Below are 26,614 nucleotides of genomic sequence, written 5' to 3'. Positions count from 1 at the left end.
ATGAACTATGTATCTGTGCTTTTATATTTCAACAGATGTATTGATGCATTTTGTGAAACATGAAGTTACTCTCATATTGCTGCCATCTAACTGCAAGGTAACTTGAGTGTCCCATGATGACGTCAAGAGCAGGGTGAAGAAGGCCATGTTTCATCCCAGAGGTCTGACTGTTGTCCCACCTCCATGTGCCAAGAATAGACCAGCAGAAAGAAGTACGCTGCTCAAAGATTGAGGAATACTTTCGAATCAACTGGATCTGCTGCAGAACAAACAAGAATTCTGGAGCTGAAGTTTTAACTTTACCAGTCTTTTATTTATTGTATTGTTTCTGTTGGCATGTGGTCTTAAATCTTTGCTTACAGTGGCTTTGCTGTTTGTGCTGTTGAAGGGCACATGACTGTGAGAGCTGAGACAGGGAAAAGGAGACGAGCTGGTGGGACATGGACTAAACTGACTGTTCTGTCCTCTGTTTTTCCATCGTGCAGTGGCTGTTTTGAATTCTTCGGGGGGTTTGCCTTACCTTATATGGAGGATAGACATTGCCATTCTGAATGTGTAATTAGAGCAGTGTTAGTGTGAGAACTGCATAGTATCTTTAGACCTTTTGAGTTTTATAAATCAAATCTGGTATCTGGCACAGACAGTTTTAAAAGTGTTTGGAATGGGTTAAACTTAGATCCAAACAACATTCTGTCAGTGAGATGAATCCTTTCAGGCAATGTTTTATGATTCTGTTTGAGTGGATATGCACGTGGCTGAAATATGGTCTTAAAAGACTTTGGAGAGATTTTCCATTAGCCAATACTTGGATAGCATCCCCAGATATCACAGATCGGCAATCATGCCAAGAAGACACAGCAGAGTGGAAAACCAATGAGGCACTCTGCACATATCACCTTGGGGATGGAGGTGAAACCATGGTTACAGTTCAAACCAGTACACATGCTTTCCATGTAAGTAAAAAACAAAGAGCAATTCTTCCATTCATACAGGTAAATCAAAAACCAATCACATGCCATAAAAAACTGACTTTAATGATTCATTTTTAAGGTGGACCTTGGAAGACTTTCAGAGTGCAGTGAGTACTTCCGGGCCTTGTCTCAGTCCAAAATGAGAGAGACCTCAGAGAGCCTCATCCACCTGGACCATGTGTCCTCCTCTGTCTTCTACAATCTGCTCGAGTTCTCCTTCCACAATAAGTTTAAAGTCCCTCGGGAGGAGTTGGGCACTCACATCCAGGTATGCAAATGGAGATTCAGATCTCCACAGCTATTTATCCTTGTCCCTACAGTGCTGCGATTCACGCCCAATCCAACCTACCACCTCTTGCTTCCTCTCTCTCTGACTCTGGAGGTCAGCAGCTATCTCCTGACTGAGGCCTTCCTCTCAAAGTGCCTGTCAGTCCTGGCAGATGAACTCAGACCAGATAATTGTTTATCCTACCTGAATCTGGCTCAGGAGATCTGTTGTACAGAGCTGAAGATGACAGTGTTCACCTACCTGAGTAGAAATATGATGGAGCTGTCACACCTCACCAGGTATGCAACACTTGATGCTATAATTACATGATTTTATAGGTCAAGTTGGTTCAGTTCTAATTTTGGACTGTTATCAAGGCTTATTGTGAGGACCAGCTTTGCCACGTTTCTTTCTTGCCATTAAGACTGATTCATACCTCAGGTGTCTGGAGGATGAGGAGAAGGATGAAGTTGTCAACCTGAGGATACAAGGACACAGACATCTCTGCAGCCTCAGGAAAGAGAACCTAACGTCTTGGAACGATCCAGAAACAGAACGTGCCCGACATATCTTCATCCTGAAAGGGTCGGACGACAGTGAAGACTGGCATCCGGTTACAGAGCTACCTTTCAGGGCCGATAAGTGGTGTTTTACTACAGTGGTTCTGTATAACTACCTGTACATCATAGGAGGCTACCGGCAGCATGTGAAGAGAGGCTGGGAGTTCAAGATGGCTTCCTTTAGGTACAATCCCTTTTCTCATACGTGGGTCTCCACAGCTCCTCTGATTAAGGTGAGACAATCTTCTATATCAAGCTGATCTGTCTTATTCCAGAGAATTTCTTGCTTTGTCTTTCTCAGTCATTTACATAATACTAATGAAAACTGTTACCATATGTTGCGTCCACAGCACAGAAGACACTTCAGCGCAGTGGCCTGTGAAGGCTGTATTTACGCTGTGGGAGGCTGGTATTTGGACTCCCTAGTGACTCCGGACTCCAGTACAGCTCTCTATACAGCTGTAGAATGCTATGATCCATGGGAGGACACATGGAGGTTTGTGTCTTCTTTGTCAGTGTAAACCAGCTGGCAGGTTTATGTCATGCTACGTGGATGCTTTTCTAATTGAAATGTATCTCTTTCAGAAAAAGCACCCTTCATAGTGTACTGATGCCCGAATGTAATCTCTGCCTTAGGTTTGTGTCCTCACTGCCACTCACAGACTTCCAGTTCACTGTGTCCTTGTCCCATGACGTGCCCCTTGCTACTAGCCTTGGACACTGTCTTTATGTGTTGGGAAGCATCCAGAGGACTGGAGAGAAACTGCTGCTGCAGTACAACACGAGGCAAGGTACAGTAAGGCAGAGCAGCACAGCTCGGTTTGACCAGAATGTGTGTGCTGTTATAGATTGTAAATACTGTGATTCTGCATTTTCTCTGTGCTTTAGACTCCTGGTCTGAACTGCTTCCCACCCTCACCAGAGCAGATGCAGACATCCCGACTCTTTACTTCCTGGGTGTCACAGACAGGCTGCTTGTGATTGGTGGAAACAACTCAGAGAATGTTATGACATCATTTTGTGTACAGACACAGAAATGGGGACAGGTATGACTCTAACAAGAGACTGAGATCATTTATTAAAGGCATAATGCCTAATATTTTTAATTAATGTCCATTATCCTTTTTTTGTCCAGGTGCACAGGACTGAAAAAGTGGCATTTGCAGGACAGGGGACAGTTACAGGTGATGAGGTCCTAATGCCAAGTATAGAGCACAACACTGTTGCAAAGATAGATCTCCAAACTCTTTCCCTCAGAGCCCTTCCTCCTCTACCAGTCTCCACATGCTATGAAGCTATCTTTTATCTTCACTTCTAATAGTTACAGTTGTCATGGAGGGAGGCAAGGACTTGGACCCAAACGCAAAACCCCCAAAGACAGGCAGAATTAGTGAACTCAAAGTCTTTTAATAAACCAAAGTCCAGGGCAAGGGAACAAAACTCAAACAACCAAAAATCATCCACATGGGAGAAAAACACTAAGGAACAAAACTAAACAACAAAAATACAAAAATCCTTGCTTGAAACAAAAGAAACCAAGGTAAGTCCATGAGGGGGAAAACGCAAGACACAGGAACATGAACAAACACAGGGACTTGACATGGCGCAGACTCAAGCATGGACACAGGCATGGAAACAGTCAAACCAACAAGAACAGGAAAACAATGAGACTTAAATACACAGGGCAATGGGCAACAGGTAAAACCAATTAGGGCGGGGCAGACAATCACAAATGGAGGGAAAAAAGACAAAGACAGGAAGTAGAACAAGACAAGATACACAAGGGCCATGATTTCAAAATAAAACAGGAACTATAAACAAAACTTAACAAACTAAACAAGACTCTGAGAAGGTCCACAAAAGAGTTCCAAACATAACAAAAAGGGTTCAGAAAAAAAGCCCCTTTAGGGGCTAGTCATGACAACAGTTAGCTTCTGTGCTGTATTTTGTGATTGTTTTTGTGGCAGAATGTAATAGTACTTAAGTCTTTTCCAAACATAAGGTGGTAAACTCCCTAGGTGGATTATCGGTGGGGGATTATCTCTTGTGTTTAAAATTTCTGTCCTTTAGTTTTAAATATGATTCTAAGGGCAGTCCACAGTTAGCATGAGCGCTGTAGTAACTCTGGGAGAAAAAATAACTGAAGAGTATAAAGAACTTCAGAACCTGACTTCATTGTAAATCATGATTGCTTTAATTGATTATTCTTGTGGGAATTGTGCTTTCTGGACTGTTCTTTTTTTTTCCTTTTTTCAAGAAAATTGACTTGTGTTTGTGTACAGGTACATTCTATTTGCATAAAGTTTTTGCTGCTTTTGCTTATTTGTGCGATTCAAAATCTCAATGACACAGGATCTATAGAGCTCATCCTGCATTATGACACCCAGGCCAAGCCTGGAGTGTGGCGTCCCCCTTTACCTTTGTTTATTTTTTTGTTTGTTTTGTACAGTAAATACATTTCTTCCTTTCTTTCTTGCAGTATTGTTGGATTTAAAAGTTGTGGTCTGGCATGGTTTGGCATAAACTCACACAACTGGTCACACAACATCACACAATTGAGACTGCATATTTTGTTTTCCGTCTTCTCTTGATAAACACCATTAGGTCCCATTTTCTAACCTTCTAATCAAAGCAAAGTCATGACGCATAAATCTGCTGATAATTTAACCCCCCCAGACAAAGAGTAATGTGCTGCCATTCTTATCAAATAATTATAATTTTATAATCATTTTGTTGTGCTTGTATTCTCTCTAGGTGAAAAGGAAATGTCACATTGCTCTCAGTTACATCCTAACAGCACTGTAACAGATTCAGTTACACAGCAGAGACCTCGTGGCACATGAGGTTAGGCTCTTGTCTGTGTTTGGTGTCTTATTACAAAAAGAAGCATGTCACGGATGAGAGAGAGAGAAAGAGAGAGAGGGAGAGAGAGTGTGGCGTTGGGGAAGGGGGAAGGGGGAAGGGGGAGAGAGGGAGGGAGGGAGGGCTGGAGAGCACAGGAGACGAAAGCTCTGATCTCACTACCTGAGGAAAAGCCACTTCAAGGGCACTGGAGTCACACACAGAGCTCCCAAGCCTGTGTACAAAGGAATTTCACTGCCTCACTGGCACAAACCAAAGTCACAGCTTTTCTTTGCCTGAGTGGATCATACTGACTCTGGTCTGACAACGGTAATATATGTGCCTGCTTCTTATTTGTTGTTCTTATTGACATATGCATGTTGTCATATTAGCTGCAAAGGGTTATCTGACTGATAGGTGTAAACCCCATGTTTTGATTGCATATGTGTATGTGTATGTGTATGACAGGCCAGGGTGAAAATGCGAAAATTATTGGCATGTTTCAGTGTGTTGTACTTCATGAGCCATTTATGTAAAATCATGATGGGGAGGTTCAATTACACAGTGCTGAAAAATGTATTTTAGCTTTTCAGTGGATTCCTAAAAAAGTATATTGTATGGTAACATTCATTCTGGCCTTTAACGTGTCTAATAGATTCTCTCAGTATTCTGTAATACTAAAGGGTTTAGCATTCTTCTGTTGACTGTACTCTGTGTTTATATTTTCATGCCCATCTGAGGTCTGCGCACATGCTCAGCCGGTGCACTGCTATATCTGGCCATTGAACTTTGTCCCACTTGGTGACTGTTCAGTCATATGACATGGAAAAAGAAATCCTAGACATGTCACCCTGGCCATTACACGGAGTGGTTTGTGAACTCCAAATATGTTTGTTTAGAATTTCACAAGGCCGCTGCATTTAAAAGACAATGACTGAACCACTCTAGCTTTGCAGTGTATTTACATATATGTACAGTGCTTAACAAATTTATTAGACCACGACCCAATGTAAGGTTTATGCCACAGCTGCCCTAAATTAATTACCAAAATCATTTTTATATATTTCTGTAATGGTTAATACACATGTTCAAACATGTTGAGTCACTAATGATTGTATTGTAGTATTTACAATCTATAACCCTAAACCAGTATCTATAAGCTATTTTTAATGCTAAAATATAATTATTTTTATCCATGAATTTTCAAATATACTGTTTTACCAGAAAACTGAAAAATTAGTAAATCATTTCTTGATTAAGTGTCAAATTATCGTGATTTACTTGCATTCCTGATCAGAAAAATTAGTTTTAGTGGTTGAATATCATGCTTGATTTTTCGTTTTTTCCCCCGTTATTATATGTGAAAAAGGACTATTTAGTTGTTTCTACTTATTTTCCAAATAAATAACAATAACATTTTTTTTTAGTTTTAAACAAGTTCTTGAAAGATTTCTAAAATATTTATGTTTTCTCGTTTTTATGACAGGTGGTCTAATAAATTTGTTAAGCACTGTATATTTCGTGCTGACATCTTTGAAACCCATATCATTAGCCTTTCTTATCACATCATGAGCAAACACTACAGACAAACAGTGCAACTTTCCCTCAAATAATTTTACAACTGTGAGCCAGATCTGTCAAAGTTGGCCAATTTTTTGTTACTCTTTATGTAAAAAATCTCAATTAGGTTTTTATGGAGGCTGAGTGGCAAAAAATGGAATAATAATGGTGAATGAAATACCCAAGGATTCTGACAATCAAACGTGAGCTCAATGCTGAGATTAAATCCTCTGAAATTTGGGTGTGTTTTATCTTTCCTGTAATATATTCAGACAGTACAGGACATGGATTGTGGACATTGACATCTTGGAAGGACTTACATCCAGAGTTGAAACAAAACAAAATACATTATACAATGATCTTTAAAGCATAGATGGCATTAAAATGACTTAATGGACCTTATTATGTGATCAAGATTTTAAAATTCAGGAATATTAATGTGATATTGGTTACCTTATATACAAGCAAAAGATGTGTTAATACAAAGTCTTTAAGGTTAATTTTTTTATTCTTTTTTAAAAATACTATTATTCAAGACATTATTCCAGTCAGAAACCTGATAGTTTCCCTTTGCTTTCCATGTTAGTAATACACGGAGATGGCTGAGGCGCATCAGGCGGTGGGCTTCCAGTTCACCGTGCGCCCTGATGGTGTGGACCTTAAATTGAGTGAAGAGGTCATCAAAAACATTTACCTGTCTGGAGTGACAGCATGGAAGAAGAAGGCCATTCAATTCAAGGTATAGCCAGATGTAGCTCTGGGTATCAGTGTTCAAACATGTGGAGTCACTAATGATTGTATTGTAGTATTTACAATCTATAACCCTAACCCACTGGACACAAAGATCCATCCTGTGTCAACACTTAATCTTGTTTTTCATTCACAGAATGGCATATTGGCTGGAGTCTATCCAGCGAGTCCATCCAGCTGGTTGATAGTTGTGATCGCCATGATGAGTTCCCTGTATATTCGCGTTGACCCCTCTCTAGGAATGATTGACGCAATCAAAGATAACCTTCCACAAAGGTCAGAAATTTCCCCCCAGTCCAGTTCAATCATGTCATTCATTGTTGTGTTTCAGTTTTTAAGTATTCTGCTGGAGCATCGTCTTCTTTGAGCTATGCAGTTTATCATCTGTTTAAAATCTACATTTATAATCTTTTCTGTTTGATAACATAACAAGGTTGGTGTGGTGCCTTTTCTGAACAGAGACTACATGTCAGTGCAGACCCGAGCGGTGCTGAGTGCAATCCTCTTTGCCACTGGACTGTGGCTGTTCCTCATCTACCTTTTGAGATACACTCTCAAAGCTCTGCTCTCCTACCATGGCTGGATTTTTGAATCCCATGGAAAAATGAGCACATCTACCAAAGTGTGGTTGGTACGTTTGTTCCTCTGTCAGTCACACACTCTGAGTCTTTAGAATCTAGAATCTGTTACAAAGGGTCATCTGTTATACAGTATGTGTATGATGTTTGGTGTTGTTCATTTGTTACCAGAGCTTGGTGAAGATGTTCTCTGGACGCAGACCGCTGCTGTACAGTTTCCAAGCCTCTTTACCCAGGCTCCCTGTGCCTAGTGTGGATGATACAATTCGCAGGGTGTGTAATAACACATAATTAACTTTCCATGACACAAAAACACAGAAACAGGCACACAAACAAACACACAGGTGAATGTGGCCCAAGTGCATGGCATGGAAGTACACTAAAGACTATATTATTTTAACTATATGCCTGGTTTTCATATATTAAAAAAAAAACATCTGGTCTTGTACACTTTAACCAGCTAATTTACTGAAATTCTTCAAACATTTCCTGCTTTGACTGAACATACTGGGAAATTTTTTTTATCCTGGCTGCTTTGTTATATCAGCTGTGTTTCTACATAACACTGCTCCCTCGCCCTGACAACACACACCATGTTTACCCCACAGTACCTTGAGTCAGTTCGTCCTCTGCTGGACAGAGACCAGTACAACCAAATGGAGATTTTGGCCAATGACTTTAAAGATTCGAAAGCAGCACAGCTGCAGAGATACTTAATCCTAAAATCCTGGTGGGCAACAAATTATGTGAGTAGACTTTAAAGAGGTGATACAACATTAGAATTCAAATTCAGTTGAATGATAATGTTATACAATAATAATCCATATCTGCTCTAGGTAAGTGACTGGTGGGAAGAGTACATCTACCTCAGGGGCAGGAGTCCTATCATGGTGAACAGCAACTTCTATACAATGGTAAGACAGACTGTCATTAGATCAGTTATACCAGTGGAGTGTGTTAGTATTGTTTCTTTTTAAATTATAACAAGACAGGAATTATCCTGTAAAGGTGAGTTTCTGTTTTTTAAAAGTAAACCTACTGAACAAACAAAAATTCTTAGAATTTTCAAAACTTCAACTTTCTGCTTTGTACTCTGCTTTGTGTCTTTATTTTTGTTGACCCCATGTGTGTCTGGTTTGTCCATGTGGTGCATTTATTTATGTGAAGGACCTCTTGTATGTGACGCCAACACACCGTCAGGCTGCACGCGCGGGGAATGTGGTCCATGCCATGCTGCAGTACAGACGCAAACTGGAACGTGGTGAACATGCACCGGTAATGCTTGCCATGACATTGCTACCATGTAATGACACTATGACGTACTACATTTTCTCCCCTTATTTTCTCTCTGGCCTTGGCATGAACACTCAACCATGCAAAAGCCTCTCATGCAAAATTACAGCTTTTCCAACTTTGGTGGAGAATAGTGTGCTCCTTTTCATGTGGGCCTCTAAATCTTTTTCATTTCCTTCTCCATTGGTTTAAACTTAGGCCTGTTTTTATGTCTTTCTTCCTCTCAGCTGAGGGCTTTGGGGACAGTTCCTATGTGTTCCACTCAGATGGAGAGGATGTTTAACACTACCCGCATCCCTGGCATTGAAACAGGTGAGCAACTGTTCCAGTCTGCACAGTTTAAGGGATGAATCAAAGCTCAGTCACATAGGACTGGCAGTTTCTTCTGTGCTGGGTTGAAATTTAACTGCTGAAGTTTTGGCCGCACCTCTATTAATGGTGTCACAGCACACGTTTTCCATTTGCCATTAAAAGCTAAATACCTGCGTTGACAGCAGTAACTAAGAGGTGGCCAGAAGTGGAACTAGCTTGAAAGAAAGGATTCATGTGTTAAAGCAAAAGGTGTGTGCTGGTTCCTTAGTGATTGTACGTCTAATTATATTCTACCTTTAATCTCTGTTGTTATCCATCTGACCTTCTTTGCTTGCTGGACTATCCCCGCAGATATTGTGCAGCACCTGACTGACCGAAAGCACCTGGTGGTCTACCACAAAGGCCGGTACTTCCAAGTGTGGCTGTACACTGGAGGGCGCCACCTCTTACCCAGTGAACTTGAGACACAGTTTCAACGGATCCTCAATGATACATCTGAACCCCAGCCAGGAGAACTCAAATTAGCTGCCTTGACTGCAGGGAACAGGTATATACAAGCACACACACATGCACAGGACAAATACTCACTCACTTTGATATACTTAGATTAAATTATCTCACTCTCATTTCCAGAGTTCCATGGGCTCGGGCTCGGGTTAAATATTTCAGCCAGGGAGTAAACAAGGCATCACTGGATGCCGTTGAGTCTGCTGCCTTCTTCCTGACACTGGATGATGAGCCACAGGGTTATGACCCTGCCGGGACCAATTCACTCGATAGTTATGCCAAGTCCCTGCTGCATGGAAAATGTTATGACAGGTAGGAGAGAAGTGAAGTGAAGGCCTCCATTCTCAGCCTCAGTACAGGCTTGACTTTAAGTGGTTTGTTTCCCTAAAAATGTTCTTTCTTGTCTCACAGGTGGTTTGACAAGTCTTTCACCTTGATCTCTTATCCAAATGGAAAAATGGGTTTAAATACTGAACATTCTTGGGCTGATGCACCAATTATAGGACACATGTGGGAGGTATGAAAAGTGCACAGGTGTACATTGTATGCTAAAGCAATAGATCAAAGTTTGCAGTGATTTTTTTAGCTGTCCTATTCTGTCTGTGTAGTATGTCCTTGCAACAGATTGCTTCCATCTTGGCTACACAGAGGAGGGACACTGTAAAGGGGATGTGAACAAGGGCCTGCCTCATCCGACTCGACTACAGTGGCAGATTCCAAAGGAGGTACAGTAGAGCCTTGCCTCATTTATTGCCATTGACGCACATAGATATGTTTACATCACAAACTGATGTTCCCCTCTGTAGTGTCAAGAAGTCATTGCGGCCTCCTACCTGTCAGCCAAGCAAATAGCTGATGATGTGGACTTTCATGGTTGTCTGTTTGCTGAGTTTGGGAAAGGCTTGATCAAGAAGTGCAGGACCAGCCCTGATGCCTTCATTCAGCTGGCCCTGCAGTTGGCACAGTTCAGGGTAGGACTCCAATCATCCTCTGCCCTGTGACTGGAATCACATTACTGACATTATTGCTCACTATTTAAAAAAACACAAACATTTAAGTGTGTCATCATCAAAGCATGTTAATCCATCTGCTTTTTAGGACCAAGGAGAGTTTTGTCTGACATATGAGTCGTCAATGACTCGTATGTTCAGGGACGGTCGGACGGAGACGGTACGCTCCTGCACTTCTGAGGCTGTTGCATTTGTCAGAGCCATGGAAGACGCAGGTGTAACAGTAAGCAGAACACTGAAGCACACAGAAGCACTAAAAATAAATCAGAATAATGCAACAGAAAAGCTTCATTACATAAAGTTTTGTGGGTTTGGACAATGTTTAGTTGCTCAAAATTCATTTGTAGTAGTGAGTCCAACAGAGCTGTGGACAATAAAACCATTTACTGGGGCATATAACTCCAGGTCTTTGCAAAAATAATTAGACTTTGGACATATCAGGTGTCAACTGTGTTCTATGAGGCTCACAAATTCAAAATCAGTGGCATACTGTGGTGTAACTAGGACGGGTCACATTGTGAGAGGTCACACTGTAAGAGGTCACATTATGCTGCTTAGGACTTGGTCACCAAGACCTAGAGACATTGTATTTCAGTGTGTCAGTGCCCAGTACTTTGAACTCCCTGATGTTCTAGGTTAAACTGACACTCATGTTAACAGAAATAAGTACATTTTGATTTGATTGTGTGTTTGCTTGTTGTTTTTGTGATCAGAATGCCCAGAGACTTGCCCTATTTCGGAAGGCAGCAGATAAGCATCAGAACATGTATCGTTTGGCCATGACTGGCTCTGGGATTGACCGTCACCTCTTCTGTCTCTACATAGTGTCCAAATACCTTGGTGTTGACTCTCCGTTTCTTAAGAAGGTTAGAGATTCATTTAACTCGATTTCTGATTCATAGTCTCTCTATTAACCTACCCATCACAACCTTTCTCCTCTCTAAGAAGCAATTTTCCACACAACATTCAATATCTTTGCATCTAGGTGCTTTCAGAGCCCTGGAAGTTGTCTACCAGCCAGACTCCACAGCAGCAGCTCAATTTAGTTGACATCAACAAGTTCCCCAAATATGTGGGTGCTGGTGGTGGATTTGGTCCAGTGAGTTGAACTGTATTATTTTAAAGTTGTTTGTTAACACACTGATAATGTTATGCCTTGCCGTCCTGATCTGGAAGTAAAATAATAGCATCTCTTGTGTACCCCCAGGTGGCTGATGATGGTTATGGCGTTTCTTATATCATTGTTGGGGAAAATCTCATCACATTCCACATCTCCAGCAAGTTCTCCAGCCCCGACACAGTAAGAGCACAAAATGAGAGCACTACACATAATTGATCCATCTGTATACTGTTTAGGTAACCTTTCGGAAGTCAATACTCTTTCACTCTCACTCATTATGCACTCTGCGTGATCTGCAGGACTCATACCGGTTTGGTCAGCACATTCAGAAGGCCATGCTTGATATCCAAGGACTTTTCAAGCCTGATAATGATAAGAAGATGGTGGGGCATGAAAATCATGTGCGGCTGGAAAATGGGAAAAAGCACATATAAGGGACTCTGTGGGATCCTTTGATGGATTTGGCTGACATACAACTTGTGAGTCTTTAACATGCTTCATTCATATCAACAAACAAAGTTCTGGTGACAGGTTGCACTTTCAATCTTTTTTCTTTCCTCGTGGGTCACATTATAGGAGACATTCATTTCACTCAGTCAGACAAAAGGAATAGTCGTTACTCCTCTAATTTATTTATATTTATGTTATTACTTTCAAAGCTGTTTGGTGCTGAGGGAAAGCTGTAATCTTGGGGTCTTTGAAATGTTTTTGTTCATGTCTATGCCACAGACTACATTAATTTAATGTCATGTAATAGATCTTATGTGTGGTCTGTGATTTGTGCTTGTAAAACTTGTAAATATAACTACGTAAAGACTTCAGCACTGTTTTAGTTCTAAATCCTTTGTTATATGCCAGCAATTATGAGTCTTCTGTTCATTTTAGGGTGTTTGTCAGTTTTGATTAAAAATAAAATACAGTACAAACACATTACATACAACTACCAGCCCTGGCTTCTGTGCAATTAATAAACAGTAGATGTACGAGTCATTAGACAATCATTCATTGTACTGGTAAATTTCCTGGTAAGTATTTATTCCATTCTTTGCACATTTCAACAATTGTAAAAACAGACACTAAAACAAACTATTATAAGACAAGTTTATTAGAAGAGGTGAGGTGAAGGTTATGTCCGGTTCCTGATATCGGTATGAGCATTTACAGAGGCCTTCCAGATTCATCCCAGCTATTAGGATAAACAAAGATCTTCATTACCGCAAGTCAGATTTCTCTAAGCACAGCTTCTGGCAACATTGAGGGAGCAAAATGAAATGCACCAGATCCTGAAGAAAGGCATCAAGAAACAAGCTCACGGTTTAGAGCACTTGTTGACTGACAAACTTTTTTTTTCCTTTTATACAGTTGCTCAATTCTGATTCTGATATTAGGAAAGCAGACAGCAGAAGACTCATCTGAGGGTTGTGCAGATTTCATTTCATCTAAGACTTTAAACCATGATTCATCTCTGACTTCAGAATGCACAACAGAGCAGCATCGGCTGTTTATGTTTTAAAAAAAAGTCAATCTGCAGTAAGTTCTATAATGTCACATTTGATTCAGTTCATTCACATGGCCAAAGCTCCCAAACAGCGAGAACAAACCATCTACTATTTGAATATTTATTAGTTTACGTGGGGACAATACAAAAAAACAAAGTAATAAAAAACAAACCATTCTGGTCACACTCGGTTTCTTTCAAGGCATCAGTTACAGCAATGAACTAAAACTAGGCTTTTATAACTGTACAAAGTGAACGGACAAACAAAAACACCATCACACGGTCCTTGATGAGAGCAATTTTAAAAGAGGCAACAGACTCCAGACCTCCTAAGATTCAAAATGAATCAACAGTATCAGATTATTGTCTTCATCACTCTCTTACCAGAAGCTGCCTGCCAGTCAAGCACATTTAACATAACAGAATACAACAGACACAAAAGGCATATGGATTTTAAGATTTTTATCATGGGGATACTGCAGGTTGAGTCCACTGGGTGGTGACATGCTCCCCGGGCCACTGTGTGGGGCTGTTTTTCATGTAGATACACGCCAACCCAGTCTTTTCTGTATACATACTATTTTGTGTATATATTTCAACACTCTAGGATGGTTTTGTAGTTTATGTGTCTAAAATCACTCAGCAGAGCTTTTGGGTTCCGGTCTATGTTTCAGCAAAGGAGGATTAAGAAGTCGCACCAGGAGTTGGGTTGACATTCTGCGTGGCAGCTTGTGGCGCCACCTCTATGATCCGAGGTTTGTCAATGATGCGAGCAGTGCGGTTTCCTTTCTCTACAATCCCAATGATCCATGCTTGGTGGCCCTCTCCGTATTTTGGGGATTTGATCTCGGCACAGAAGCGGGCAGCCTGCTCCCGGGGCAGACAGATAAGCAGGCCTCCTATAAATGAGAGGAGATGTGGTCAGTTAAAAGGGCCTTACATGGTGATTATTAATGTGTAGCGATGCTGCCTCATGTTGCCTTTGATACTGATGCTGGTCACAGTGTTGTTGTTGATAGGCTCAGGTGTTTGATGGCATCTTTATTCAGTCTCTGTAGGGATTTATGTCTTTTTGGGCTCCTTTTTCCTTTAGCGTCCCTCAGGGCTCTTTTGTTATTTTGCTTGCATGTTTCCACTGGGACATATCATTAGTAGTTTTAGTGTTTTTTTCTTTGCATTGTTACACAGACGATACTCACTGGTACCTTTCTGTCAAACCAAATCACTTATACAGGTTAGCTATCATACAACATTATTTTTAAGGAGCAGAATTTGCAGAAATTCTGAAACGTTCTCATAATCAGCGATGAGAACATAGATCAAAAGGTATCTTTGTAGTTATGGGCCCCGGCCAGTGAAACAGCATTTTACTTTTGTTTTCCTGTGCTGTGTATTTTCTCATCTTATAAAAAAAATTTAGTGAGGCTCACTCTAAAATGTTGATATGTACTGTAAGTTATCCATAACTTAGAATAGACAGAACAGTGAGGTACATTAAATCAAAAGAAAACAACCATGAATACACACACCTGATGTTTCAGGGCAGGTGCCGTGCATGAGACCAAACATGTTCCCACAGGCTTTGGACACGGCAGCCATCTTGGCGAGCACCGGGAGGTTGTGGATGACAAATGACACTTCACTTCGCTGTTGTCGTGCCAACGTCTGAGCGTGTCCAAGGATGCCAAACCCTGTGATGTCTGTGGCTGCGTGGGCATTGAAGGTGTGCATGAGACCAGCCGCTACAAGGGAAGACAGAAAGAGAGACTTGGAAAGGAATCTGGAGGATTCATTGTTTTGATTAGGGATACACACAACTCTCTTTTCATGACTGAAGATTAGTCAGTGCTATGAACAAATACAGATTATTCTGTTTGTGTTGACGCTCACAAAGACTGTAACTCATTATGGGCCAAATGTACAATCTTGAAAACAAACAAAGAACCATTATGATGACAGACATTGTAATTCAAGTATTCATTGTAATTAAGTTCTTTTTACAAATTAACAAAAAGAACAATCTAATGCAAAAAAAGCAATATAAAACACTTACTAGAAACCAAATGTGTATGCAGTGAACTAAAACCTGCAACCCTGAAAAAATCAGGTCCAAGTTTTTTGTTTGAGGTGACAAAAGTGTGTTGTTAACATGAAGCTCTAGTATGCAACTTCTGTCATACATAAACCTTAGCATTTAAAAGTTACATGTGCTGTTGTTTTGCATTAGGTGTGACATTATTAGCAGAAGATAAGCTTCTCTGCTTAGCAGCTGATATGGTTACAATCAACTTCAAAATAATGACAATAACCAAAAGTTCAAAAACACTGTGCCAGACAGTTATGACAGCAAATCATTATGTGGACACATTCACAGCCGCTTTACCTGTCCTGTTGAGCCGAGCCATGTTCATCATGGCTTCATGGTAGGCCAGCTCTACATCTTCCTGGGTTACCACCAGTTTGATCTTGTTCCACTTCTCAGGCTGGAAAAAAAAGGAAAATAGATACAGCCTGTGGGATTAGCAGTTCTCCTTAAAAACAAGCATCCAGACATAATTATTCATGAGTGAACAGGCAGACTTACAATATCTAACCACTGGTGTACTGCAACGGCCACTTGCGTTCCAAGTGGTTTGGTCAACACCAACACGTCTCCTGGCACTGCATTGTCTGGCCTAAGAAATGTCCATCATCATGATTAGTTGCTTTGCAACAAAATTATACACTATTCTTAAGCAGTTGTTCGTGGCTCAAGCAGCATAATTAAGGAACTGTGTAGTAGAAACTCTTTCCTACATGATAAATTCGTTGGGCTGGCAGACGGTTGTAGCAACCCCTCCCATCACCACCCAGGGGTTGAGAACCGTCTGTCCTCCTGTTACAGACGTGCCTGCCTCCTCTGATGCATCCTTGAATCCCTGGATGATCAGTGGCATGACTTTGTCTCTCTCCTGTAAAGACACAGGAAAGTCAGAACAGAAACAAAGAGCACAATGAAATATATTAATAATATTACTATATAGTACTCTGATTCTCAGAAATCATTATGAGTTTTATTTGGTTTGTTTTCTTTGCAGATTTTTTGTCAGACACACAATCCAACAGTCTCACATGTCTCTTACCTTCTCTGACATTTTGTTGCTGACTCCCAAAAGCATCAACATGTTGTCACACTCTGTCACACCCATGGCGTACAGGTCACTTAGGACATTGGCACAAGCAATTCGTCCCTACAACAAAAACAAAACAAAAAAGCACATGCACATGAAGGGTTTGGTGTGTAAAGCAGGTCTACATCAAACCCAATAATGCATCAGCAAAGAATTACAACAGTAACATCCTTTCATTTGTCTATGGATGTGTAATTAACAGGACCACATTAGTGCACAGAGTAAAGCCCATAGAAGATGAAATTCATACCATCATGTAGGGGTCATCCACAATGGGGTAGATGTAATCTGTAGTCTGGACCAAAGAAAGGCCTCCATGTCTGAGGGGTATCACACAGGTATCCATACCAATGCCTTTAAAAGTAAAAGAGCACTCTTTTGATATTTTGTAAAGGTTACTGATGTATATTGTGATACTGTGCCTAGTATGTAAAGTAAGTCTTAACAATAAAATAAATAGAAAGCTAAAATAATGAGTAATTTGTAATAATATTAATTTAATAAATATATTATAAGATAATCCAATAAAATAAACAGTCAGACGGATGTAAGTTGTGCAGACTTTGCTTGGCTTTAATGTAGAATGAAACGATGGCATCACATCACTTTCATCTGGTGTAATCTGCTGGCCTGTCGATTTCTGAACTGAGGGTCAACTTCTATTCAATACATTTAAAGCAATGAAATGTTTTCTATCCTGATGTACTTCTTTTCACCATTCACCCTTGCCTAAATTGGAGTCAGCACCGAGGTTATCTGGAGCTTGTGTATAATACAGCATGACCTCACAGGCGTGGGAGGGGTCGCATGCTTTCAGAGTTCGACATCAGGCAACTATGTTTTCAATGCTACCACAAAACTGGTTTCAACCACAAAGAAGAATTCTTGTCACACCCTGAGGAGTGTCACATTAGGATCTTTCTTTATCACCATATTTCACTCGTTTTCAATAATTTACTATACTATACAGTATATTTTGCATTTTATCATTTTTTTCCAGTTGTGCTTAGAACAGATACTGTTGTTTGATTAAGCATCATTACTATTAACCATTTAAGGTATTTGTTATTATAGTGCTATATGAAGATCATAATTACCTAACCGAGGCATAACTGCCCCCAGGAACTGTTCATCCTCTTGATAGTGGTTCTCCTGTAGGGTTTCTAGCAGCTTCTGTAACACATCTTGGGGCACCTGTGACCAGAGAAAATAACCACCATTTTCGGACATCTTTTTTTTGTTCACCATATTCCTTCTCAAGCAAAACGCTTAATTAATTTGTACAAAGACCAGAACGTATCCAAGGCAAATTTCAATAAGAGAGCCAACCTTGCAGCCTGTGCCCTTGAGCTCAGCAAAGCGTGTGAGCCTGAAGTTCTTGTCCAGCTCATAGCTTTCGGGGTTAAAGGACTCCCTCACGGACATGTCTGAAGAAACACTGGGCCCTCACCACTAGGATCACATTAATAAACCAGGACAGGAAAAAATTAAACTGGTGATTAGAAACACAGTCTGGACGTCACAGAGGGCTGAAAGAAAATCGTATTAAGTGCACAAACTTTAAATTACAATAATCAAAAAATAAATTAATTCCCCGTACTGCAATGCCATCTGAGGTTATTCACTAGTTGTGCTCTTTTCTGCATCACCTCAAATGAATCATGACTCAAAGGGCAAATTAGCTCGAACATCAGTACGATCTGACGCAACGGCACTGCAATGAGTCCGGAGTTTGTGTAGTTTATAATATCAATATTTTAAGACTATGTCAGACCTGTTGATTTAACTCTGTTCTCATCTTTAGGACTGACACCAACAATTATTTTCAATGAACTGCTTACTCTAAAATGTCAAAACAGAATGAATTATGTCAGTTCATAAGTTTACAACAGGCCTTGGTAGCACCTTTGAATGTTTCTTGTTTTTTCTGGCCAATATTTAAAAATATTCAAGTTTACAATAATATAAAACAGAGAAAAGCAGCAGCAAATCCTCACAACAGAGTAACGGAAAAGAAGAATTTTTTTAAACATTTAGTCAATTAACAAAATAGTAGCAAATTCATTTTCTGATCCATTAACTGACTAATGTTTAGGTCTTGTCATTGTTTTTTTTCCCCAAGTGACAGAAATGACCACAGAGCTGAGTCAACGCTAAATAATAGTAACAAACAATATTTTGTAGACAAAATATTAGTTATTCCTTGCCAGAGCAACACAACCCAAGAAATTATGCCAAAAGCTGCAGAGCTTCTGTATTGGAGTTAGATTATAAACATGTACATGTGCTTCAGGTGAAAAAAAATTAGACTGAAGAAATTAAGACTGGAACTGTATCTGGCCAAGTCCGTTTTCTTTTCCAGGCACAAGGTTTATTAAATTATGTCGCTTTAGCGAGACAACAAAAGGTTGGTGTTACTAGACTGTAAAGTTACAAATTATTATAAACTGTATAGCACCTCATCCAAGACTTTTTTAAAATTAAACATCTCTCTGTGGCACACACACTCACCACTGACAACATAAACCTCACAATAGGTTAACGCGTGGTGATTTAATCTCATATGTGTAAGATCAACAGAAATAACAAATGAATGACCCGCGCTAACATGCCAGTGGGAAACACTTGGCCACCTGACAGAGAAGCCAGTAAAGTTATTGGTTACTTATAACCCCGGTTTGTTGTTTGAACTACTGTGGGTTGCTAAGGGGGCCTCGGTTAGTACACTGTGGGAGTGTTCAAGAGACAAAATGCTGCCAAGTTCATTCAACCCTTAGGCACTGGCTGACAATATTAGAGCTGCCCAGAAGCAAACGTGTCCGTTCGGTGTAACGGACACTACGCTGTAAACTACTGGGCGCTATGCTTTGAGACATATATGCTGACAGTGACAGCTACATCTTTCACGTTCGTCTGTTTTGCTGAAAATGCAGTTCTCGTCTCGGCGCTAGCTCTCGCTAGCAAACGCTGATCCATGCATGAGGTGATGAGCATAAGCAGCTCTGTGCAACAAAGAGCGGAGGGCGTCCGAGCCGGCGAGGCTGTAATTCATGTAAAAACCCACACTGTGCAGGCTACCGCCTAAATGTGATGGGTAGTTGTGAAACACAGCGCCAGTTCGTTGCACATGTAAGTTAAAAAGTTGCCGTAGAGCGCCGAACAAAAATGTCGGCGGCGGAAAAAATTAACCCTTTCCTGTCCCTCGCCATGCGATGTGTGCAACATCAGAGTTAGTACCAATAAAACAACACTGAACGTGCAACTTGTGCAAAGTTTGTACTGATATGGTGCAATAGAAGTGTTTACAATTGCCCTAGATGCGATTTTAGGACCAAAGCGGAGTTATATTCTTGTAACATTTCCCCTTTAATTGCTCTGACCAGTTTATCCTTACCAGCTTCACGTTAGCGGTGGATCCCGACAGAAGAGCGGGGACCGCACCACAATGCACTGGGGCAAGAATCGGGCGTCGTCTGACAACGCCTGACGAAAATGAAGACATGTTTCGCTTCTAACTCGGGACTGGACGACCGAAATCTTTGACTTATCACATATAATTAACAATATTTAAGTGAGAATACATATCCAGCCATACTTTAACTTAATTAAAAAAATATTTGGTTCACAATACAAAAAGGAACTTCATCGGATCTCAAAGGGTCCTCTGCCTGCACAGTGGCGGCTTCGACATCCCCTTTAACGAGCTGTGAAGTCTGGCAACAAAATCTCTACAATGGAGTGTACCTTTAATTTACTGTTTTCCCTCCAATTGCACCTACAACAACCAACACAACACTGCCTGGTTCAAACTGTATCTGTTCAACAAACGCTTACGTTTATAAACTTGCATTTGTGAGCTTATCTTCTGATAATAATTGTGTTACTATTGCAGCAAATATTCTGTTACATCCGCTGTGTTACATTAGAATAATATCATTTATTATTACTTAGGCCTCTTCAGGCAGGAATTCAGCAATATGTCGCTTCTATTTGTCTCATTTCTCATGTCGTTGCTTATTCTGTCGATTGTGCAAAAACAACAAAAATACAGATATCGAGAAACCATATTTAATGATGGAAACAACTATTCATTTCATGTACACTGTTAACAGAAATGAAACAAAAAGTACTGTATTTCCATCAATTCCATCACAATATTAACAACAATAACACTGATATGCATAACCTAAAGAATCTAATTATGAAAAGAAACATTATTCATGGAGTACTGTATATATTTATTTATATATATATATATATATATTTTTTTCAGCTGGATGTAGCCTCTCAGCCTATTTGTAATTGACAAAATTGGCCAAAAAATACATCAAATATTTACTTTTCGATGTCTGGAATTGAGGCTGATGCTGCACTGCACATTACACCCGTTGAAGTACTGGTCACTTAAAAGGCACAATCCACAATGGGCAACTTCCCGTAAAATGTAATTTGTGCAAAATATATGAATGCTATACTGTTACAGTACTTTGTCTTGTTTTAGGCTTGTGACTCCTAGTAATGACATATGAGAACTAGGCAAGTGTGCTTTTAAAGCTGTCGCCTGTAATGTAAACACTTTTGAACATGAAAATGATCCAATGTTTCTTGACCACTGTATAGTTCATTGTCTGCTGGCACAAAATCCCAGATCCACGTGGTTTAATGTGTCAAATGAAAAGTCTTAAGGACCACAAAAAGTGGAGAGTGTATACCTGTGTGCGTGTGTATGTGAGAGAGAGACAGTGAGAGAGGATATCATTAAGAGGGCTTCTTTCTCATTTGGTCTTGTTGTTTTTTCCTTTCACATCCATAACACATAGCAGTTAACAGCTGCAAAGGAAATCTCTAAAGTGGCTAAAGGCATCAAGTCAGAGAAGTAATGAAAACAATCAACAAATCTGCTGTAAGGCCATGGTGGGAGCCCTTGAATCAACCAGTCATGTTCACCATTGTCCCTTCCACGCTAGCAGGCTTGTTATAGTCGCAGCCTATAAAGGAAGGAAGAAAATATTAACAATAACACTACCAATAAAGCTTTAATGCATTTGTATGTGAATGTAAAGACAACTGTATTCACACATTTGAGGGATTTTGTGCAGGTCTTCCTTGAAAGAAAAACTGAGACAGCAGAAAGAAATGCTCTTCTGACATCGAAGGTGAAATAGAGAGGTGAAAGAGGGGATATGGTGCATGGTGTGAAGATAATTAGCTGACATTTTGGGAAGCTGCATGAGAATGTCAAATGTCACAGCGACAGCGTGACAAAGACATATGAGCCAATAAGCAAGCCAGCAGCACCAGTTAGTGTGTGTGTGTTGTGACAGCAAAGTGGAGAGAGGTAAAGGCACTGTGGGCTCAGAGGGGGGCTGGTGTAAGACTGAGCACTGATGTGAGGAGAAAGGTGCAGACACAGAAAGATAAAAGTAGACGACTAAATAAATGGGTAGGATAGTGTGTGTGTGTGTGTGCTCCTGGATGTGTTTCCTACTTGTTGAAGGTCCATTTAAGACTTCTTCTGCTTCTGCAGCATCTGTAGAGCCAAAGGAACAAGACGATTTACCTGACACATTCACAGAAGACCTTTTTGACTGGTAAACTTTGCAACTGACTTAAATTAGTAAACTTAATACTTGATAACAATAACACAGTAACTTAATTTGCTCATGCTCACAAAACCCTTTGCACAATAAAACAAGATTAAAACACTACAAAAAGAATACCAGGTGAAATATAAATATACAGTATAGCACTACAGTACCTCTTTTCAGCCTCCTCCTTGCAAGTTTGATCTGATCTTGAAGGATCTGAACCCAGTCTCGTGGTCCAGGCAGCTTCTCTATTCTGTGCTCAATGCAGTATTTCTCTGTAAACACTGGATACAGTTCACACAACTTTATTAATGTTTGCTCAAATTACTTTTTTCATGATTTTTGTGCCCTGCAACAAAAAAACTGATTAAATCATTTGTATCTCTTACCTTTAATGGCACCCACAATGTTCTGGTCCAAGCCCTTACGGTTATCATTCAGTCCTCTCTTTCTTTTACCATTTGGCAAGGAGTTAGCCAGGGTAGCATCGTCAAAGAAGGCACAGACCTAGACATACAATAGCGCCGTGGTAAAGCATTTCTGAGCCTTTAGTGAACTTATGATTAAAGAGAACTGTTAGAAATGATTGTTTTAGATAAAATGCAAGTGTATAGTGATGCAACATGACAGTAATGTTAACCATAATCAAAGGGCCAAAGAACTGGCTCTTAGAAATTGTGGATGCGCACCAGCTTCCGGAACAGCAGGCTCCCAGAGCGCGTATAGTTGACAAGAATGGAGTCTAGCTGAGCCTTTGAGATAAATACGTCATAATCCTCTGCAAGACGCACCTCAGACTGAAAAGGAACCAAATAACACATGGTATGAATTTTAACGTATCATGCTAAATTCTAATATTGTTGCAGCTGTCATTGCAAGATAAAGCATGAGGATGATAATGCAAAGCTTTTATTTCCTCATACTTTTCCGAAACTATGACTTGAGAGTCCAAGAAGTCTAGGGACACGAAGGTTCTGCTTAGCAAAAAGCCATGCAACTTGACAATGGTTCTTGACATATACAATGATGCCAATGGATTTTAAATTGCTTAAATTGAGTTACATGTTAAAGAGATAAAAAAAAAAATGTTTTATTATAGAAATAGAAAATATTTTATTTCTGTTTATTCATAAAACTTTGGAAAAGCATTAACCACGGGTAAATCCACTTGTAATTTCTATGATTTTTAAGATGCATGTTAGGCTGAGATCAAATAGAAAAAAAAACTGATTTCTTCTCAGGGTGAATATAGTAAATACATACATTTAAATACATTTAAAACGGTTTTGAGAATCAATTCAAAAGAAAGATCGAGTTCAAATTCAGTACTGTTTCTGTGGGAGGGAGTGTAACGCACTCAAATCTTATAATCACAAACATAACCATTATATACATTCATGTGCACTAACATGCAGATTACCTCTAATGACTGAGGTTCCCTTAATTGGTTCAGGAGAGGGCTGTGAGTGTTGCTGACAGTTACTGGATTGTTCTGAGATGGCAGCACAGAAACCTCAGAGGAGACGGAATGACTGTTGGCTGTGGATGAGTCTTGCTCTTTCTCAGATTCCTCCCTCTTTCCAGATTCAGCAGGTGCAACTATAAGTGGAGATGCCTCCAGAGGGGTAAGACCAGCTCTTCTAGAACTAGACACAGTCAGTGGTGCCACTTTATAAATTGGCCTCCTCTTGCGGGGCCTGCGATGAGGAGCAGGTCCTGGACCAAGACGAGGTTGGCATGGTGATGCAGTCTGTTCCTGCCTTTCCAAGGACGCTAGAAAAAAAGACAGTAACACGTTATAGTTTCTCTCGGTCTCTCTCTCTCTTTCTCTTTCTGTCTCACTCTCACAGTGTGTGAGTATTTGTGTTCATCCACTGACCTTTTTGAGTCTGCATTAGCCTCCTCATGGCACGCAGTTCCTGCAAAATAGCCTGCAAGGTCCCCTTACAGTTACACATACAGCACGGATTTTCTGGCACAGCAGGAGGCACTACATCTGCTGGAAAGACAGTGGTACTTTGGTTAGCAACTGCTCTTTAAAACGTGCGTACTCATACGGGCACAATGCGCTTTCGTGCCATATCTCTGACAATAAAGTGTGCACTGTATATGTGTGTATATGTGTTTGTCTTTTATAGATAAACTTGCCAAGAACACAGCGAAGTGTCTGCCTTACACACAAATACCTCAATAATAAGATACTTGTTTGGTGTTCATCACTAGACATAACCTTCTCTCTATGAAAATGTTTTTTCATCTCCTCTTCACACATGCTTGAGTGCTCTACCGTTAGCCTCTTTCACTTTGACTAAATCCTTCGTGTTGTTGAGGATCCTCATGGCTTTGGAGCGGGTGCTGTATTGGCCACAGCCTGGACCGTTGGGGATGGGGGTGGATATGGATGAAGGTGAAGGCCCTGGGTCCCCTGCAGAGTTCCAGCTGTTGCTCTGGTGGTCCTCTGAGGCAAGAGACAAAGGTACAGGCTGATGTACCCAAGCCAGACGTCTATCCTGGGGCTCCTTTGTTAAGCTGTCCTGCTCTGTCCCCACACGCTGATATACCCTGCTGGTCTTATCACTCAGAAGCCTCATCATTCCTGTGATTTGTCTCTTGATCTCCATGCCCTCGTCCCCCAGCCAAACTACTTTGAGAGAGAAGGCTGTTAGTGGAATTAGAGAGATCGACTATGTTATATCAGAAATGAATCCTCACAGTGGCACATACCATCAGGCACAGCAGCATCCTTAGGCTCTCCATTGACATCTTTACAGCTGGAATTCATCATATATGCAGGGTCATAATCTGCATGTAAAACAGCAAGATTTTGTCATAAAATTGTAGTTTAAGAATAATTTTTAAAAGGCTTTATCTCACAGTAAAGCCTGTTTGATAGATGGTTGCAACAATGGTGTTTCGGCCTTTTGCATTTTTTATGATCAAGCTTGTGCCAGCTGAGAGGGACTGTCCCCATCCCATGCAGAAACCACCACCTGTAGGTGGTATGAAGTAGTGTAGTCAAGAGAGGTGGCCTGGAGCTCACAGCTTCAGCAAAAGTGAGCTATTTAAGCTGCATGCTGTATGTCCAGAATGCGCAACATATTTTCAGATTTTTGAACTATTTGCTGACTTAATTCATTCTTAAAAAAATTATGAGAGTGAGCTCTGTTGAGTCCGGTTTCCAGGAAGGCTTTTTTTTTTTACGTCTAAGTCTTGAATAATTAGTGTTAGCTGTTGGTTAAAATCGAAGCACAGACTATGGGCATAGTCGTGGCCATCGCTTTTGTTTACAGAGTCGTCTCTGCTGGCACACAGCGCCAGACAAACACCCAGACACAGACGCGCGTCTTGCAAGGTCTTGCATTCATTCAGCAGCCTACCTTCATCCGTGACCAGTTTAAAGCTCTGTGACTTCCTTCTCCTCTTCCTTTCCCCAAACTCCATCTTTCAGGAGGATTATTCAGTAAGTCGTGCAGTCGAAAATCGCTCTTCAGAAAGACGAAATCAGTGACTAGGATACACTCAGCGGAATCACTGTCCGTCTGCCTTATTAATCAGTTAAATTTCTCCTCAGGCTGCGCTATACAGATCCTGTCATCGGCAGATTTTGTATGATGTGTTCCCGCTCCCAGAATGATGCTGGTTCTTCCCTTGCGCCATGTAAATAAATTAATGACTTTAATATTAAAAATCGTCACATATCCCTTTGCGCCACCTGATGGTACGTTCTCATCTAAAAGGTCGAGTCAGACATTTGCCACTGTGGTGTCCAGACAATGGACTGGCATTTGAACAACAGCAGTAATGAGACCAGCCTGCAAACAAAGAAACTTTAATTAGTGTCTTTATTGATGTCAGAGCCACTTATTTTATAACTTAAAAAAAAAAAATCACTGACCACACGTTTACACATCTAATGTTTGACTGAGGGGAGAAGCAGATGACTGAAACTCCTTGATAAGTTGGCTGCCCTGTTGTTCTGTTCATGTTTCATTTGTTAGAACAAAATACTGTCTGTGATAGCAGATAAGGTTGAGATGGAATAAATCCACTTTCTTAAGATATGTAGTGGGTATCCATATCTATCTGGTATGTAGCACATCACAGGGTGGATTTGTCCTCCCTCCAATCATGACCTAAAGTCACTGAACCATAAAGTCACTGAGGAGTCAGTGGCAGAAAATAGTAGGTAGTACTGAGTCTTAAGTGCTAGTCAGTTACGTTTGTCACCTTTTCTCATCATTTCCTTTATTCTTAAACCAACAATTTTCAAAAGTTCAAATCAGTAATAGCCCTGTTCATGGAATAATAAAATGCTCATTACATATTTTCTACCATCAAGATCATCTGTTAAATATAAAAACTGCCAGCTTGCAGATGGAGCTGTGAATTGGAAAAGGCAAATTGTTCAGTAGATTATGATAATAAGCCCACACTAGAGTTACATATATGCAGTAAGTGAAACATGAGAAATCTGGGATATTAAATAAATGGTATGGCATGAAAAGAAGTGGAACATTGACCTGCCTGAAAATCTATTAACATGAAAAAAGATCTTGTTGACGTGAGTTGCCGGACTGACGCAGAACAG

The 26,614-nt window shown here is 40.4% G+C and overlaps 4 protein-coding genes across 6 annotated transcripts; 2 read left to right on the top strand and 2 right to left on the bottom strand.

Moving 5' to 3' along the window:
- Positions 1–198: 198 nt before the first annotated feature.
- On the top strand, positions 199–4,719 carry LOC121182236 (actin-binding protein IPP). Of its 2 annotated transcripts, XM_041038634.1 has the most exons (9): positions 199–953; positions 1,051–1,239; positions 1,354–1,538; positions 1,681–2,032; positions 2,150–2,295; positions 2,436–2,590; positions 2,688–2,845; positions 2,935–2,983; positions 4,554–4,719. In XM_041038634.1, exons 1-9 carry the CDS (start codon positions 702–704, stop codon positions 4,640–4,642), a joined length of 1,575 nt encoding a protein of 524 aa, XP_040894568.1. In that variant the 5' UTR covers positions 199–701; the 3' UTR covers positions 4,643–4,719. The 2 variants fall into 2 exon arrangements, with proteins under 2 accessions (XP_040894568.1, XP_040894567.1); XM_041038633.1 differs by lacking the exon at positions 4,554–4,719 and having other exon boundaries at positions 2,935–3,536.
- Positions 4,720–4,808: 89 nt separating this feature from the next.
- cpt1b (carnitine palmitoyltransferase 1B (muscle)) lies at positions 4,809–12,718 on the top strand. The gene is made up of 19 exons (XM_041037769.1): positions 4,809–4,970; positions 6,787–6,939; positions 7,087–7,226; positions 7,410–7,581; positions 7,700–7,801; positions 8,137–8,274; positions 8,365–8,442; positions 8,696–8,803; positions 9,049–9,133; positions 9,485–9,680; positions 9,767–9,952; positions 10,052–10,157; positions 10,249–10,365; positions 10,447–10,611; positions 10,739–10,873; positions 11,364–11,516; positions 11,636–11,749; positions 11,858–11,950; positions 12,070–12,718. Exons 2-19 carry the CDS (start codon positions 6,799–6,801, stop codon positions 12,202–12,204), a joined length of 2,364 nt encoding a protein of 787 aa, XP_040893703.1. The 5' UTR covers positions 4,809–4,970; positions 6,787–6,798; the 3' UTR covers positions 12,205–12,718.
- Positions 12,719–12,857: 139 nt separating this feature from the next.
- Positions 12,858–19,870, bottom strand: sephs1 (selenophosphate synthetase 1). 2 transcript variants are annotated; one of them, XM_041037771.1, is made up of 10 exons: positions 19,833–19,870; positions 17,768–17,890; positions 17,536–17,632; positions 16,689–16,792; positions 16,391–16,498; positions 16,065–16,219; positions 15,853–15,943; positions 15,652–15,751; positions 14,798–15,010; positions 12,858–14,167 (listed from the first exon to the last, which is right to left on the bottom strand). In XM_041037771.1, exons 2-10 carry the CDS (start codon positions 17,861–17,863, stop codon positions 13,953–13,955), a joined length of 1,179 nt encoding a protein of 392 aa, XP_040893705.1. In that variant the 5' UTR covers positions 17,864–17,890; positions 19,833–19,870; the 3' UTR covers positions 12,858–13,952. The 2 variants fall into 2 exon arrangements, with proteins under 2 accessions (XP_040893705.1, XP_040893704.1); XM_041037770.1 differs by lacking the exon at positions 19,833–19,870 and having other exon boundaries at positions 17,768–19,710.
- Positions 19,871–21,367: 1,497 nt separating this feature from the next.
- On the bottom strand, positions 21,368–25,467 carry bend7 (BEN domain containing 7). The gene is made up of 10 exons (XM_041038836.1): positions 25,404–25,467; positions 24,751–24,828; positions 24,314–24,670; positions 23,906–24,025; positions 23,447–23,799; positions 22,716–22,823; positions 22,416–22,533; positions 22,197–22,310; positions 21,927–21,968; positions 21,368–21,426 (listed from the first exon to the last, which is right to left on the bottom strand). The coding sequence occupies exons 1-10, from the start codon at positions 25,465–25,467 to the stop codon at positions 21,368–21,370; spliced, it is 1,413 nt and encodes a 470-aa protein (XP_040894770.1).
- Between the last annotated feature and the right edge of the window lie 1,147 nt (positions 25,468–26,614).

Source organism: Toxotes jaculatrix, chromosome 5 (assembly GCF_017976425.1).
Source record: "Toxotes jaculatrix isolate fToxJac2 chromosome 5, fToxJac2.pri, whole genome shotgun sequence".
Lineage (NCBI taxonomy): Eukaryota > Metazoa > Chordata > Actinopteri > Toxotidae > Toxotes > Toxotes jaculatrix.
The sequence above is the reverse complement of the archived record's forward strand: the minus strand, read 5'-3'. Positions and strand labels throughout refer to the sequence as shown.

Coding starts and splice junctions, on each gene's coding strand:
- LOC121182236 (XM_041038633.1), top strand. CDS start 702: ATGAATCCTTTCAGGCAATGTTTTATGATTCTGTTTGAGTGGATATGC. Junction 954..1,050: donor CCAGTACACATGCTTTCCAT/GTAAGTAAAAAA, acceptor TTCATTTTTAAG/GTGGACCTTGGAAGACTTTC. Junction 2,033..2,149: donor CCACAGCTCCTCTGATTAAG/GTGAGACAATCT, acceptor TTGCGTCCACAG/CACAGAAGACACTTCAGCGC.
- cpt1b (XM_041037769.1), top strand. CDS start 6,799: ATGGCTGAGGCGCATCAGGCGGTGGGCTTCCAGTTCACCGTGCGCCCT. Junction 10,874..11,363: donor TGGAAGACGCAGGTGTAACA/GTAAGCAGAACA, acceptor TTTTGTGATCAG/AATGCCCAGAGACTTGCCCT. Junction 11,951..12,069: donor AGTTCTCCAGCCCCGACACA/GTAAGAGCACAA, acceptor CGTGATCTGCAG/GACTCATACCGGTTTGGTCA.
- sephs1 (XM_041037771.1), bottom strand. CDS start 17,863: ATGTCCGTGAGGGAGTCCTTTAACCCCGAAAGCTATGAGCTGGACAAG. Junction 16,499..16,688: donor TGGATGACCCCTACATGATG/GTATGAATTTCA, acceptor TTTTTGTTGTAG/GGACGAATTGCTTGTGCCAA. Junction 16,220..16,390: donor GCAACAAAATGTCAGAGAAG/GTAAGAGACATG, acceptor GTGTCTTTACAG/GAGAGAGACAAAGTCATGCC.
- bend7 (XM_041038836.1), bottom strand. CDS start 25,467: ATGGAGTTTGGGGAAAGGAAGAGGAGAAGGAAGTCACAGAGCTTTAAA. Junction 24,026..24,313: donor CAAAGTGAAAGAGGCTAACG/GTAGAGCACTCA, acceptor CTGTCTTTCCAG/CAGATGTAGTGCCTCCTGCT. Junction 22,824..23,446: donor GGGAACCTCAGTCATTAGAG/GTAATCTGCATG, acceptor GTTCCTTTTCAG/TCTGAGGTGCGTCTTGCAGA.